Below are 15838 nucleotides of genomic sequence, written 5' to 3'. Positions count from 1 at the left end.
TTGTCTCCTCATCAAGGGTGCCTGCCTGGCATTCACATGGTATTGCAGCCTTTTAAATAACCTACTCTTCTAGCTCAAAACAATTTCTGCCTTGCCTGGCATGGTGTTTTCATTCTGTATAGTATAGTACACCATAAGAAACAGTTAACAACATCTTGTGACACCTTTGAAGCGCCAGCGCCAATTGCTGACTGCAGTTGAAAGTCTCTGCAATGCATACCAAAATACAAATGACAGACTGGAAATGGGTGTTTCAGTTAAAGAGCTCCCCCCTTCCCCCACAGGGAGGTATGGAGGGCATGCTTCTCTGATCTTTCAGAACAATCCCTTCACACCAGGCTTTGTGTCTGTAACTGATTTGACTTCCCTCTCAAATCTGTAGGAGGGATAGAACACCCTCTTATCAATAAACATATAGTTCTCCGAAGGTCTGATGTCTGAGACTCTTCCTCTTGGGAACTATTCATCAGTGATAGATACACCAAGAAATAACATAGATCTGACAGAGTATTCCAGTTCACAGCTCTGGCACTCTCCCCTCCTTACTCAGAGGTTTTAAACAGTTGTTGATCATTGCTATGTTTACCCATGTCTCTACAACCTGCTTGGCAGACTCTAACTGAATGAAATAAAAGCGCACCAAAAAACCCATCCTCAAAGACAGACCCACACTAGATAAAGTGTTACAGGGCAGTGCCATGTTCTTTGTGATACCTACAGCCACCAATGTAGATGGATCAGATTTTCAGAAGCATGTATGTCCCATTTTCATAAGATAGTCATATACCAGGTTAAAGGAAATTGGTTTGTTTGTGTCCCTGTCCATGGCAGGGGGGTTGGAACTAGATGATCTTTGAGGTCCCTTCCAACCCAAACCATTCTGTGATTCTATGACTGTCTATAAGATTCAGACCATACTACGCCTGAACAGGGGAAAGCTCCTATATAGATATGTTTCAGAGGAAAAAAAAAATCACTTTGTAGAATACTTGCTCAAAAAAATGTGTCCTTACATTGGAAGAGAGTGTTTACAGGGGCATCCAAGCTGGGAGCATCCAAGTCTTTTTGAAACTGAAAGTAAATCTTTCACAAGCTGTTTGTATATATAAAGTTAGTTGAACCTCAATATGAAATTAATTTAGCCCCACAAGCCTTACTTTCACGAGTTCGGTATCATATGCATAAAAAGGAGGCTGGCAGCTTGACTTCTTTTGTTACAAACTATCCTGTTTCAAAAGAAGTATTAATGCTTATTCTCACCTTCCAAAATGTGATCAGATTCTTCAAATCCTTTCTTCACATCTCCCTTATTAATCCTCTTTATAGACTTAAAAAAGGATTGTTTCTCAATAGCTTCCTATGAAACATAACACCACCATGAAATTTTTGTGGAAGTGGAGTAAAAACAAAGCTTCTGCTGACTGAAGAAGAAACATCCAAGATAAAAACCATACGAACTTATCAGATGCTGACTATGGTAATAGCCAAGTGGCTTGACTTAAAGCAGTATAAAGTTTTTGTCAACACAGCAATTTCACAACACCGTAATTCAACAATCTTGGATCACTCCTTGTGACCCGTTTTACATTAGGGACCCAGAACCTCAAGGTCTGTAGCCACCAGAGCTATGACTTACAACTTATGTTAACTATAGTCTGTGGCCCCGAAGGGCAGGGGGAAACGAAAAGGAAAAAAAAATAGATAAAAAAGAAGAGACAGAAGGAGAAAACTAGATCTCTCAGATGGGATGAGAACTTCTGCAGAAATAGGTCACTTCTGACGTAATATACAATAATCTTTCTCGGTGGAAGTTTTACAAATTGCATTTCACTTTTGCCAAAACAAAGCTTTCCATAATGAAAAACATCCACAGAATGATCAAACAACAACAATCAGCACATATTTTCTCCACTCTCCTCTTCCCTGGTTGAATAAACAACTAGAAGCCTCAGAAAAAGAAGTTCTCACATGTTTTTTGTGAACCCACAAATCATGCAAATAAAACCAAAACCTCTGTCCACAGATGACAGTACCAATGTCTGTACTAGACAATGCACAGACTCTTTGCATTTGCATGAATACAATTCACACTACAAAACATGGTATGAAATATTGACCATTGAATAAAATTAGAATCCCATGGTTCCAATGTCTTCCCAATAAAAGTTACTTCATACATTTTTTTTCTCACTTCCAGATATGAATACTGTATTAGATATTATCATTTGCTTTTACTGTCACAAAGAAATCTTAACAAGCCTTCTAGTTAAAAAAAGGCATGAAACGATCAGAAATTGTTGACATTAATTTCTTCAGCTTTGAGAAAAGCCGCTTAAGGGCTGTGTGTCCATACAGTCAGTGCAAATGTTCATAGTGAAGAGTGAACTCCTGAAAGTTAATTTATCAGCTTTAGAAACTAGACAAGTGGTCTGTAGAAATCTCAGAGAAGCAGTGCAGTGACAGAGCTAGAAGACATATTTTCACACCCTATTATTGAGTGTTATAAATCAGAGATGAAGAATGAATGAATACCAATGAAGCCAGCAGGGTCATACTAGAGAATATGGAAAGCAAGCACCTGTGGGTAAGAATGTAACTGACAATAACCTTGCTAATTTAAACAAATTTGTGCTGAGCACAATATATCTACCAGAGTTGACTTCATTTGTTTTAGCACTATGAGGGCTGCTGTGGGGAGAATTAACTCCATCTCAGCCAGACCCAATACAATAACAGAACAAGTTAATGTACTCCCAATCAGTACCACATCAAAGGCGTGTCCTCTTTATATTTAAATATACAAATTATTTCTTCTATCCATATCCTGCTGCACTCAAAGACTAACAAAACATGTGGCTAAATAACTGCACATGTGAGCACAGAAGTTAAGTAGACATCAGGGGTCCTAAGCTAACTGCAGAAGCAGATCTGAGCCATCTTACCTGAATTGTGACAATAGGTTTGAGCTCTTCATACTTAATCTTCACAGCTTTAGCTGCTCTTCTGGAATGTTCTTGTGTGTCTGCAACAACTGCACCAATGATATGACCAACACAAGTGACCTACAGGCAAGATTAGGACCCATCATCATTTGCTGTGTATGTATGCAGTAACTGAAAGGCTCATGATAATTCTCTTCATCTATTCCTTTTGTGCAGTTTTGCATTTGTTTGTTCAAACAGATCTATTTAAAATCAGTCAAGGGACAATGATCACAACCAACTTTGGACAGTAACCAAGTGAGTGAGTCTGTCCCAGTGGCCTGCAGCTTAGACGAGAATATTGCAGATAATACAGAGGAGAGGGGCACGGGGCAAGGGGACTCAGGCCTTATTGAATTTGGCACCAAGATTTCAATTGACTCCAGTGCAGTCAGGATTTATCTCTGTATAAGGTGGAGGACGTCACTGGACAATATGAGAAATCCTATCTCCTGAGGAGCACGATTGAAAAAGGCTATTTTTAACCACATACCACATCTTCAGCAAAGACAGTCTCATCATTAGCGATGCCAGTGATGTTACTGCCAGGAACATCCTTGGCAGAGACAAAACACACAAACCCAGGAACAGTCTGAGCTTCAGATACATCTACAGAACTAAAGAAAGGAAGAGAGGAAGTGTTATTATTTCTCACTTTTCTTTTTGTAAGTGCTTATGAGATACCAATACATTTTCAGGTCTGATTCCCTGCAGTCTGGCTATGCAAAAGAGGAGGAGTTTGTCACATGAATATCATGTGAGACCAAGGCAGAAAGGGCGACACATTAGATTCAAATCATTTGGGATGTATATGATAATTTGAATCCTGACTGAGTCTGATCACTAGTCTGTTTCTTTGGACTATACTGTATCATACATCTTTTCCCTAAGACATATCTGAACTTGATACAATCGTCACGTGTAGTAAAGACTCCTTAACACCCGTTACCAAAGACAGATTGGTACTACTGATGGTACACCTCCACTGTCAGCTGCCATGATTCTATGAAGGCAAGATCCCTCCTTGTCTATCGATAAACATGAAATTTTACTGCAGACATGTATCACCAACTGTGGGTTCACTTCTAGAGAAAAATACGGCTGTGAGACAGGGAGAAGTAGTTGAGTATCTATCACAACGAAGCTGCAGGGTATTGCAAAAGGAATGACACTCCAAAAAGACAAAAAAGGTCATGAAAGGCTTTCTTTGGTAATCAGCAAGAGGTATCTAACCAAACTGCTTGTCTGTTTGAATCATATACAGATTTAAAACTAAGTGACAAGCAGGACAGAAAGTAACTAGAAAAGTGCAAGATAATTTGTATATGGAGCACTTCATCAAAAATGTATTACAAAAGACTTTCAAGCTCCTTTTGCAATATTTTGTACATTGGCTATGTAATTGGCTTGCTTTACAAGGGAATTGTTGCGAATAGAAAAGCTGTGGTTTCATTTCTGCTAACTGAATGATTTATTGTCTTCTGTAAATTGCGGCAATTTTTTCAGCATGCTTGTTTAGATTCCTGAAACTCTGATACAAACTGTGCCTGAAAGTAGCTGTTTATGCATTCCAGTGAGCTCCAGCCTTTTTAAAAATACATTAATGTAGAAATGAACTTTGCCACATGAACCCTTAGACAGCAGGAACTAAAGACAACACTTTTTTTCTTTGGAAAGCTCACTTCCCCATGCTTCTGCAGTAAGGCCTCAGAAACAGTCCCCTGACAGTTTCCCTTAGTTAGAAACTCAGGGGCAGATGATTTCTAATTTACACTTGGTGGTCAAAATCTGATTCGGGTGAAGTGGAAGTTTTCAGAGTCAGTATTTTGACCAAGAAAGTCATAGGCTGAGATACTTCTGTCACCTGATGAAATATTCTATTACTTCCTCTACAGAGCAGTACAGGCTCACAGCTTGCAATGTGAGCGTGCAACACAAATGCAGGAGAATGCGTACAGCAGCCTCTAGAAAATAGTGCGTATTGTGGTCACAGGCATAGATCTGATGTTTTCTCTATTGCCCCATCTGCACTGGTAGTAGTAACAATGCTGATGCATCTGCAGCACTCATCAATGACCATGCTGCAACACTTAAGATTTAACTATGATGACAGAGCAATTTCTTTCATAACCTGGGAGCTGACTAACTACATCTGTGCATCCATGACCATCGTGCTGCCTGTCCCACGTTAGACCACTGTGAGAAGAAACCTCTGGACTGGAAGCCTAAATAGGCAGGAAGTGTTGCCTAAGGAACAAACAGCACATTGTGAAGCTATTGAGGATGACACACGGCATTGTAACACAGTGTCCCACACCAAAGCAGTTGAGGGCAGATGACAGCCTGCAGAGCCACCACAATGTAAGCACAATTAGGGATTGTGGGGGGGCAGTCAGCCCTGCAATATAACAGCATTAAAACTCATATGAGAATGTAGATGGCATTACCTGCCAGGACAGGCGTTTTAGAGTTGGTTAGTCACTATTGTTATAAGTTATGCATCAGTCATGCTCTACATGGACAAGATGTTTTCAGAGACAGCTGCACTTCCAAATATTGACCTATCCACCTTGCTACAGCCAAGCGCAAAACAGGTCTACATCTAATAGCTGAAGCTAACTCACATCATACTTAAGCAGAGGGCTTGATCACAGCCAGTGCAAGCAAGCACCGTGCAAGGCAAAACCCAGAAGCCCGTACACACACAGCTGACTCACCAGCAGGAGTGCTGTGGCAGAACTGCATGTTACAACCTAAATCTGTAGGCAGATAAGAAAAAGCACGTTCAAGCTGCATGCTCTGATTAGTGATTAAAATGACATCTCCTCAGACATTGTGGTGCTCTCCTACCCTGCTCCTTTTTAATCCTGTGTGCTTGAGTATAAGAGATGGGACATGCAAGAAGGTTGCCCAGGGCTGAGGGCTTTGTGCTTCAGCAAAGCTCTGAGTTTGGTGTTAATTCCCTCATATTCCCACTGACGCAGACTTACAAGGCAGCTGTAACACATACAGCTCACCTCCATGTAACAATGTGCAATGGGAGTTCCCACTAATGCAAAACCCTTTCTCTCACCCGCAACTTGACAGGTTAATGTTTTCTAAGCCACCAGGCAGCGGGCGCTTCCAACATCTGAAACTCAGAAGCAACACTTACAGGATCTTAGCATGGGCTTTGGTGCTGGTCACCAGCGTTAGATACAGCTCATTCTCATAGTGAGGGATGTCATCGCAGTAAACAGCTTCTCCACATGCTTGTTTGGCTGCTGAAATGTGCATCAAAGGCCGGCCCACCATATCTTCAACTGCCTGTCCCCTGGGCACTTCCTGGAGTAAAACACACAACTGACTGCTACCGCTTAGATTGCAGGGGACAGCAACATTGACGGGATAGCGAAAGGCACCGTGAGACATTCTAGCGAAATGGGGAATGGGATGGGGGCTCAGTCCTGTGGGAGGGGAAGGTAAACAAGATGGAGTGGCTACACAGATGGGGCTGGAGAGAATGAAGTGAAAGGGATTTGGTTTTTGAAACTGCTATGAAAGAAAAGGGTTTGATGTGACAGCTTGCATAAAAGTTCAAGTTCTGAAGCTAGCTTCTACTCTCAAAGCTGAAGAGAAGAGGTCATTAATACAGAAATAAGGAAGAAGACACATCCTGAATCTGAAGCCCAAGAGATGCAAAGAAAGGCAGGCTGCAACTGGGGAAAGCAGAAGGGCAATTTCAGTTTGGATATAAAGCTGGCTGCAGGAGGAAAGTGCTACCCACAGTGATTTTTATGAAGCTGCACACATCAGGAAGAGTCTTGGGCAACAGCAGGAAAGAACATTGTATCCTAAAGCAAGGAAGGGTTTGAGACCCAAATACGAGCCTTAGGAATGGCATTACATAAGTTCATGTACTGCCCATGCTTACGGAGACAAGAAGATAAGACGACAACTTGAGCTACAGAAGAGCCTAGGTCTACGTCATGCAGGTACTGCTACTTACTTGGAAGAGCTGGGCATTTGCAATGGGATCTTTGTGAAACAGCTCTGTAGCACTGATGTAGTTCGAGGGGACGGGCTCACACAGATTGCTCTGCCAGAGATATATTAAAGAACAGTCATCTTCCCTGCCAGTCCCTTTCTCACGTTCCCCAGTAGCCCAGGATATTCTCCATTCTCCATCCTCCAGTGAATTCATCTTTTACTGGGTGAAAGGCAAACATGGCTCAAGCTCTGTGCAAAGAATAGCCACAGACCCATGAAAGCAGTTGTAATGCAAGGAGGTGGGGAAGTCCAGGAATCCTGTGAACCCACAGGTCAGCATCATAGAATTGTTTTGGTTGGAAAAGATTAAGATCAAGTCCAACTGTTAACCTAGCACTGCCAAGTCCGCCACTAAACCACGTCCCTAAGCACCACATCCACGCGTCAAATACCTCCAGGGATGGTGACTCAACCACTTCCCTGGGAAGCCTGTTCCAGTGCTTGATAACCCTTTCAGTAAAGAATTTTTTCCTAACATCTAATCTAAACCTCCTCTGGCACAACTTGAGGCCATTTCCTCTTGTCCACAGCAAGGTGGGGATGCCACGAGGAAGCAAGTGGGAAGATACACTTGTCACTATCATGCAGGTAAGGAGTAAAGTAGCTCTGGCAGCTATTGCAACATGGAGTTTGTTATCAGGTATGACTCTGCTTGAATCAAACCCTCCTCATGCCTTCCCCACCAAGACAGCACATACAGGTCCTCCCTTCTCCAAATCTGCCTTTCCTAGCAGCACTCACAGTGCCATTGTGGTTCTTGCTCAGTTTCTGAAGGACCGTCAAGTAGAACTTGAAGAAGAAGCTGAGTGTGAGTGTGCGTCGGAAATCCACCATCCCACCAGGCGCAGAAGGAGACAGATCCATCTCACCCGCCAGTAAGCGGCAGGCATCCTGCAGTAGCTTCTCGTTCCAGTCTCTGCAAGGGAACAAAAGGTGACACAGAGCCCCTGCTCAGCCCTAAATATCACTGGGGCAAACTAATTCTTCTGACATGGCAGCCCCACAAGCTTTGAAGCAACAGCCACCTGCTCTATCTCTGTTTATAGTATGTGTCAGCTTTGCTCTCATCTTGGGCTCATGTCATCTTGTCTAAAGATGTGGCAAAGCTATTAAATAAAAGTGCAGATTTCTCAGTTCAGTTTGAAAGAAAATCAGTTTTGTAGGTCATGCCCACATGTAGCTTCTGCCCACTTCAGCTGATAAGTGAATTTAGCAAGGAGATGGCTCTCACAGGGACTGATGTGGATCTTTGAAGGTAAGGAGTACTAGAGGAAGCAAGGCATCACACAAAACACAGACTGCTCCAGAAGCGTAGCTACAATTCTCCCCCTTTCTTTTTCCATGTAGTAACAGAGAGTATTTAGGGTATTTGAACTGCTCTTATAAAAATCAGCACTGTTCCATTAGACAGAAAAATTCCTACCTGCCACTGAGCTCCTGGCAAGTTTTTAGCGCCAGGACGGTTGTAGGAGCCATTCCTCCATAGCTTAGTTTTATCTTCTCTATTCGCTTAGTGCCATCTTGGAACAGGACTCTCATCCCACAGGTTACAATAGCAATGTCATCCTCCCGACGGGAAGCCTGCTTGAAAGCTGAGAAGTATTCACCCTAGAAGACAGGAAAATATTTCTTTATTCTCTACCTTGGCATGCTTTGGAGTATAAATATGGACAAGCTGTTAACCTATCTCTACATGGACGAGCTATTCCAGCGAACTGTATCTGTTTGATTCATCTTGCAGGGCCAAGCGGGACATGTTTGTTCAGGCAGCGCTGTATATTTTCACATGATTCAACAATTAATGCTAACATATTAGATCAGTGGTTATTAGCCAACCTAGGGCTGTGTGGAAAATGAGCTTTGACTGAGATCTGCTCATACCTGTCACATTCTTTCCGTATCTTGAGAGGAAGAACCAGGACAGATTTTTTTTGTACATAAATGAGTTTACAGTTCCTCATCAACTTTTTCTTTCTCTCAGGCTGCTAAACTGGAAGCCTAAACAGTAAAAACTCATATCCTAAATCCCTTGCCTTCAGAAGTCTTTGAACTCTGCAAGAACTGAAATCAATAATCACAAATGTCTCACAGTTCTAGAAAAGACCAGACTAATTAATATAAGATAATGTCAATCTGTTGCTGCAAATAAAATTCTCAGTAACTATTCTGAATCCTCTGTTGGCCTCCACAGAGCAAGGAAATTCTTTTAAATACACCAGCAACTACAACTCACAAAACTCAGCAGCTCTCCTATGAAGAGTGGCAGTAAATATGAGATTAACACTCTACCAGCATACACTGAGTGATGGTGTCACCCTGGGGTCATGTACAGTCAGTTCTTCCCCTTGCCTGTCCTGCAGATTATGACAAATTGCTGTTCAGGCAGCTTGCAGACTGAGAGAGGAATTGGATCCGATGTCTTTGCACAGCCCTTCTGGAGAGTTTTCTGCCAAGTTTCTTCTCTAATAGCTTAGCCAAGTGACTCTGGACAGCACAGCAGCCTGTTCCATTAATTATTTTTAATCAGAAGCGGGCAGCAATTCTTTCATTCTTGTAAGGAACACTTCCTCTATTGTTGGCAATAAGAACAGTTTCACAAGAGGCCCTTTTTGTGCATCGAGAACTTGTTACTGGAGATATAACTGAAGGATGTGTTTCATTTCCTGAATTCAAGTAATTAGTGGGAAGCCAGCAGATAACAGCAGAGGAGCATCAATTGCATTCTCCCAAAATTCTGCCACTCTGCTTGTTAAACCAATTAGCTTTCAAAGAGGAGAAAAAGTAGTCTCTTCTCTTACTGCACACTTCAGAGAAGACTGCAACAAGAGGGCAATATTTGCCTTCACTCCTCACTAGATACCTTAGTTTTCTTGGTACAGAGTCCTGCGGGAGAAAAAGCACTCACTTTTTCCTCACTAGGAGTGTAGGTACGGTAACCATCACATTAGCTGCTCATGTCTGCCCTACCTCTTGGTAAAAAACCAGAGCATGTCCCCTCTAAACTACCACAGTGAAAGTTTCTAGGTGTTAGTTATTCTCACAGGAAAACCAAGCAACCCTTATTCTCAAGCGCTACATATTAGGACCTAGATTAGTCTCCCCTCTCTCCTTCTGGACAAGATACAACACCAGGCAGGAGCACATTAAGAAATCCACATGCTCTAAAAGATTCATAGGCAATATTCACAATTGCAAAAGCATTGTTTCCGTGTCAATTTTTTCAGTCCACCACCATGGAATATAGAGATCAATAATGGATGAAGGTTGGAGGATACTAATTTAAAGGATGAACCGCTTTCTGTCTCTTCAGCAGGGCAAAATTTGTGACACTATGAGCCTATTATGGTTATACTGAGCAAACAGTAGGTTAAGATTGTTTTCCAAAGACAGAAATATACAGGCATAGTGGTGTCAGGCTTTTTTTGTTTTAAAACCAGTAAATGTCTATGTGATACAGAATACTGTAATCAGCAAATGGTGCATAACATTTGTGAACATTATCTGGAACACAAGGAATGTTTTTATAGTCCAGAAGAGAAAGAGGGTTGCTAAATAAAGGATATGTCCTGTCCTAGGAATGCCTTGTTATATACAAAAAGCTAAGCAGTTTTCTGGAATCTGTTTATATTTTATCTTTAAGCCATTGAGCTGCTTCCTTTTCTAAATACTGTCTTCGCTCAGCTGCAATCCCCTTACAAATACAGACTCAAACATCTTTATTCCCTGAATATCTTAAATATCTGACACATGAACTAGCAGGAGAAAAAGGTGTTACTTCCTCTCCCTTAACAGCCTCTCTATGATAAAGTCTACCCTGAGCTCAGTCCCCCTACAGTAACACTGAATCACATTGTAGTGGGTTGACCCTGGCTGGAGGCCAGGTGCCCACCAGAGCCGCTCTCTCACTCCCCTCCTTCACTAGACAGGGGAGAAAAGGCATAACGAAATGCTTGCAGGTCGAGATAAGGACAGGGAGAGATCACTCACTAATTGTTGTCACGAGCAAAACAGACCGAACTTAGAGAGGGAATTCATCTAATTTATTACTAGGCAAAACAGAGTAGAGGAATGAGAAAATAAAATCAACTCTTAAAACACTTCCCCCCACCCCTCCCATCTTCCCGGGCTCAACTTCACTCCCGGCTTCAACCTTCCCCCCTCAGCGGCACAGGGGGACGGGGAGTGGGGGTTACGGTCAGTTCATCTCACGGTGTTTCTGCCGCCTCTTCATCCTCAGGGGGAGGACTCCTCTCATCGTTCCCTTGCTCCAGCATGGAGTCCCTCTCACGGGGTGCAGACCTTCAGGAGCAAACTGCTCCAGCGTGGGGTCCCCCACGGGGTCACAAGTCCTGCCAGCAAACCTGCCCTGGTGTGGGCTCCCCTCTTCACGGGTCCACCGGTCCGGCCAGGAACTTGCTCCAGCGTGGGCTTCCCACGGGCCGCAGCCTCCTTCAGGTGCCTCCACCTGCTCCGGCGTGGGGTCCTCCACGGGCTGCAGGTGGAATCTCTACACCCCCTCATCCTTCCTCCATGGGCTGCAGGGGGACAGCCTGCCTCACCATGGCCTTCACCACGGGCTGCAGGGGGATCTCTGCTCCGGCACCTGGAGCACCTCCTCCCCCTCCTTCTGCACTGACCTTGGTGTCTGCAGAGTTTCTTACATCTTCTCACTCCTCTCTCCGGCTGCAAAAGCTCTCTCTCTCTAAGTGTTTTTCTACTTCTTAAATATGTTATCACAGAGGCGCTGATTGGCTTGGCCTTGGCCAGCGGCGGGCCCGTCTTAGAGCCGGCTGGCATTGGCTCTGTCAGACACAGGGGGAGCTTCTAGCAGCTTCTCACAGAAGCCACCCCTGTAGCCCCCCCGCTACCAAAACCCTGCCACGCAAACCCAACACACACATGAACTGCTAAACTTCTTTAGCAACTTTCTGTTGTTTGGCCAATCTTACCCTTGGCGTGACAAGTCACATCAACGCAAGAGGTAACATCAGTTTTAAACAAGCAAACTAAAAAATTCAATCTAGCTGTGTGCTGACACAGCGCTGCTTCCAGTTGTGAGGAAAGTCACAGCTCCAGAAGACTTTTCCTGCCACATGCCAGCACCTTCAGACATCCCCTGAAGATCTTTAGTCTCCCTGACTTCATGTTTGTGAGCAAAGATCAGCCAAGAAACCATGAAGAAGAGAGTTCAAAAGTTATTTTAGTTTTTCAGATCAATGAGCTGCATATAACCTAGGGATGAAGCCGTTGCCCTGCCAGTAAACATTTGTGTGTTTTGTGAAATTGCCATATGACTGTCATATGGATGGAGGAATATTGTATTTTCCATTGACTACCTCAAGCACATTTCTCATTTTGGCAAAAAGCAATGCTTCCTGTAATTATCACAAGATCAAAGAACAACCACTCAGAAATAGATAAACACCATAAATAAAACAGCTGCGTTCCCTTAATAGTTAGATACAAAAATTAGAGAGGTTAGGGAAAGGATTTATTGGTTCTGTCCCATAACATGATGGCATCTCAAGTAAATCAGTGTTTTCCATTTATAAAGAAAACATGTCACTACACTGTGAATCCTTGCATCTTATAACTTGTAGCCTCAACCCCTAAAAGGGTGAATACCTTCACAGCCATAAAACTACAGTCTGATGTTCTCAGCCCTAAAGGGGCGTGTTTACAGAAGTGTTCATTGTTGTGTTCAAAGAAAGTTTAGCAGGCTCATTTGAAGTTGCAAGTCCACATTGCCAAAATGCCCTAATAATCAGTCCTTGTGGTTTCAGTCTTGTAAGGTAAGGATGCAGAAACTGAACTTGCCTCTTATTCGTACACACTTTTTCCCATTTCTTTTCCCATTTCAGTTCACAGAAATGAAGCAGGAACCTCAGGAACCTTGACTTCACTTCAGGAACTGCTAGCATCTTTGCTGTGCTATTTTGCAAACAGAACTTAGACCTCTGGGAACATCACTTTGCCATCTTTCATCATTACTGAATGCACTCAAAAAGCTCCAGACGATAAAGTGAAATTTATATTTCTTGCACTAAAAAGCTTCTTGGGCTTACTGTACTTTATCATAGAGCCCAACTTGCTTGTCAAAAAGAGTATCTTGCTGGATTTTCACCAAATAATTTACTTGCTTCCTGGTCCACTCGGAACTACATAAGCATTTGGAGGTCAGTCTCCATGGAAAAAAGTGCCAAACATTGAAAATAACACTCAAATAACTGCATTTTAGCTCCACAGACATAGAAGTCTTTTCCTACAAGCTTACCTTCTTGCTGTAGGGTATTTCAACAGAGAGAAGTATTTCTTCAGGCTTAACTATTGTTTTTCTGTATCCAGTGAAAAACTTCTCATCCATTGTGATAGTCCTTTTGCCCTCTGTAGAGCAAGAAGAGATCAATGGCAGATAACTCAGATGAAGAATGGCAATAGCATGTGTGAAAGAGCCTTCAACCTACACAAATCACTCTTGATATGATATCAGTTTTCATTTTTCAGCCTCCTTCACCAAATCAAGGAGGATTTTCTCAGATTTACTTTAGTCCTTATGGAATCTATGACAGCTTCTGCCTACATATGAAGTTTTGTTTGCATAGGAACTGATCAAAGAGAACGCCCTCCTTCTTTGTCTAATTAAAGCTGAGCCTCCAGGTGAACCAGTTTCCAACATCCCAATGTAATTCCTGCTTTCCCCTTTCCTTAGCCTGCACACAAACCAGTACAAGAGACAGTCACTGATCAAACAGTCCACTTACTTCAAGGATCCTACTTCAAAAAATCCTTCTTAAGAGCAAATACAAACTGAGACATTTGGCTTTCTTCACAGAAAAAAAACCAAAACAAGTTTCAATTTTTATCTGAAAAGTCCACAAGGATCAAAGATTATAGTGACAGAAACAATTTCATGCCTATTGTTTTTAATGAATAGACATCTTCGACCACCTGTTCACAAGGACATGTCTGTAAATACATACACAGTACCAGAGATTCATTCTGGCACAGAAATTCAAAATTCTTTAGGAAGCCAACCTTAGGACTTCAGCCTCAAAAGGGGCAAAGCCCCCAAAGACTCAGACTAAGCCTTTTTTACATAATGTTAACTTCCATTTTCAAGTTCTGACCTGGCCTAACAATCCACAGCAGAGGACTGTTGTCTACCCCACTCCCCTCAGTGCCACAAGGGAATGTAAGTAACTTACCATTTGATACCAGAGTCAGTTTGCTTTCACTTGCCATTAACACAGGATTTAAGTCAGAAATGGGGCTTGCTGTCATTATGTTCCCACCAAGAGCCTAGAGTGATAATATATGCATCAGTTAAATATTAAAAAAACTGAAGATACAGCCATAGCGTCTTGTAATCCTGCATTACTCTGTACACAGTGCACTAGAGGTTAGCTCTGCCTAAGTTTGCTTTGATAATTTCTTTTTGCTCACTCAGCAATTTTAGGCCTTTAATGAAGAGGGAAAATGTAAAACCCATGAAATCAGTCGCTGTCCCAGTAGTCAATACTAATATTTGCCTGAAACGGCTTTAGGAACAGTCTTTGCGTAATGCATCAAAACTACCTTATGCTCAAACCACATATGCCCAACAATGCCAAAATTCAATCACTGTAGCTGCAATTAAGGGAAGATCCATGAAAGTATAGAGCATCTTTTCAGTAACATTCAGGAACCCAGAATTTTTGGCTGCAATATAAGTGTATGGCACAGTATCCTATGGAACAAAATTTTGCATTTGGTAGGTTGGTTCATCTGCTTGCTTATTTTTTTCTTTTAGTATACGGAGTTTGAACACACCAAACTCACCTCCTCTTTCCCTTTAAAACTAGAGGAAAATTTGCCAGATCTGATGCATTAACACTATGACTACCGTAGTTGTGCCAGCAAAAATCTACACAACTGCTGCTTTGAAGTTTGTCCAGCACTCTAAATATATTTTTGTTAAATAAGTCAAATCTTACTACAGTTTCCCCCGCTTATCCCATAACAGCAATGGAAGACCTGGACAACTGCCATGTTTCCCTTGCTTGCTAAATCTGTGATATTGGTGTAGCACACCAGGTGAGACCCACGTTGCTAACAGTTCCTGGGGTTGGTTTGTGTGTGCTACCTTCTTTGCCTAGGTTTACAAATGTTCTCATGTGAGAAGCACAAGGCACACCAACAATGGATGAGGCAGGCCAGCTCCTCAGGCTGAGCTTTTAATTCCAGACTCTGATGCTCCTGAGTCACTTACAGCAACATTCCTAATCTGTGGCCCTGCAAACCACCGCAGCTGTTCAAGGACAGCCTGGAAGACCTCTGTTTTGTAGGGAGGAAGCTCTGCCACCGCTTTTCTCAGCACTTCCTCTACCAAGCTCAGGGTACAGGCAGCACCAAAGGTGACCCCTGTAAACAAACAAATGAAAAGAATTGCTCTCCCAAATGTCAAGGTATAGGAGGATGGTTATAACTGTGTCTACAAAGCTTAGCTGCCACTGAGTTTAATTAGACAGCAGGGTTTAGACTAGACATTCATTCAACACATCCTCAGAACAACATTCACCTTTAAATCACAGCTCGTGGTGGTACTGCCTCTCACATGATAGTAACCCACCGCCCTTTTGCCTCAGTGTAGCGTGAATAATATTGCCCTCCGGTAGGCATTAGTTTGTCCTCTGAGAAGCGAACTCCAGCTCCTCTCCAGTTTCCACACCTTAAACATGCTACCAGGCATTGGGCCACATGCACTACATTGTCCTAATTACTTCTAACTATTTGTAAGGGTGACCTGTTTCCACCACAAAGATAAATGCAATGCTTCACTTAGTCACTTA

At 42.6% G+C, this 15838-nt stretch overlaps 1 protein-coding gene across 3 annotated transcripts in view; it reads right to left on the bottom strand.

Moving 5' to 3' along the window:
- The window catches only part of XDH (xanthine dehydrogenase), a 52597-nt gene that overhangs the window by 18146 nt on the left and 18613 nt on the right, over window positions 1-15838 (bottom strand). For all 3 annotated transcript variants that reach the window (XM_054822450.1, XM_054822451.1, XM_054822453.1), the window contains 10 exons: window positions 15259-15410; window positions 14216-14309; window positions 13285-13394; window positions 8434-8618; window positions 7752-7926; window positions 6970-7059; window positions 6136-6305; window positions 3475-3598; window positions 2943-3062; window positions 1261-1357 (listed from right to left, as the gene is read on the bottom strand). In XM_054822450.1, coding sequence (XP_054678425.1) covers window positions 1261-1357; window positions 2943-3062; window positions 3475-3598; window positions 6136-6305; window positions 6970-7059; window positions 7752-7926; window positions 8434-8618; window positions 13285-13394; window positions 14216-14309; window positions 15259-15410 — 1317 coding nt within the window. The remainder of the gene's footprint in view (window positions 1-1260; window positions 1358-2942; window positions 3063-3474; window positions 3599-6135; window positions 6306-6969; window positions 7060-7751; window positions 7927-8433; window positions 8619-13284; window positions 13395-14215; window positions 14310-15258; window positions 15411-15838) is intronic.

Source organism: Grus americana, chromosome 3 (genome assembly GCF_028858705.1).
Source record: "Grus americana isolate bGruAme1 chromosome 3, bGruAme1.mat, whole genome shotgun sequence".
NCBI lineage: Eukaryota > Metazoa > Chordata > Aves > Gruiformes > Gruidae > Grus > Grus americana.
Note: the sequence above shows the minus strand (reverse complement) of the source record. Positions and strands in the feature narration are given on the sequence as shown.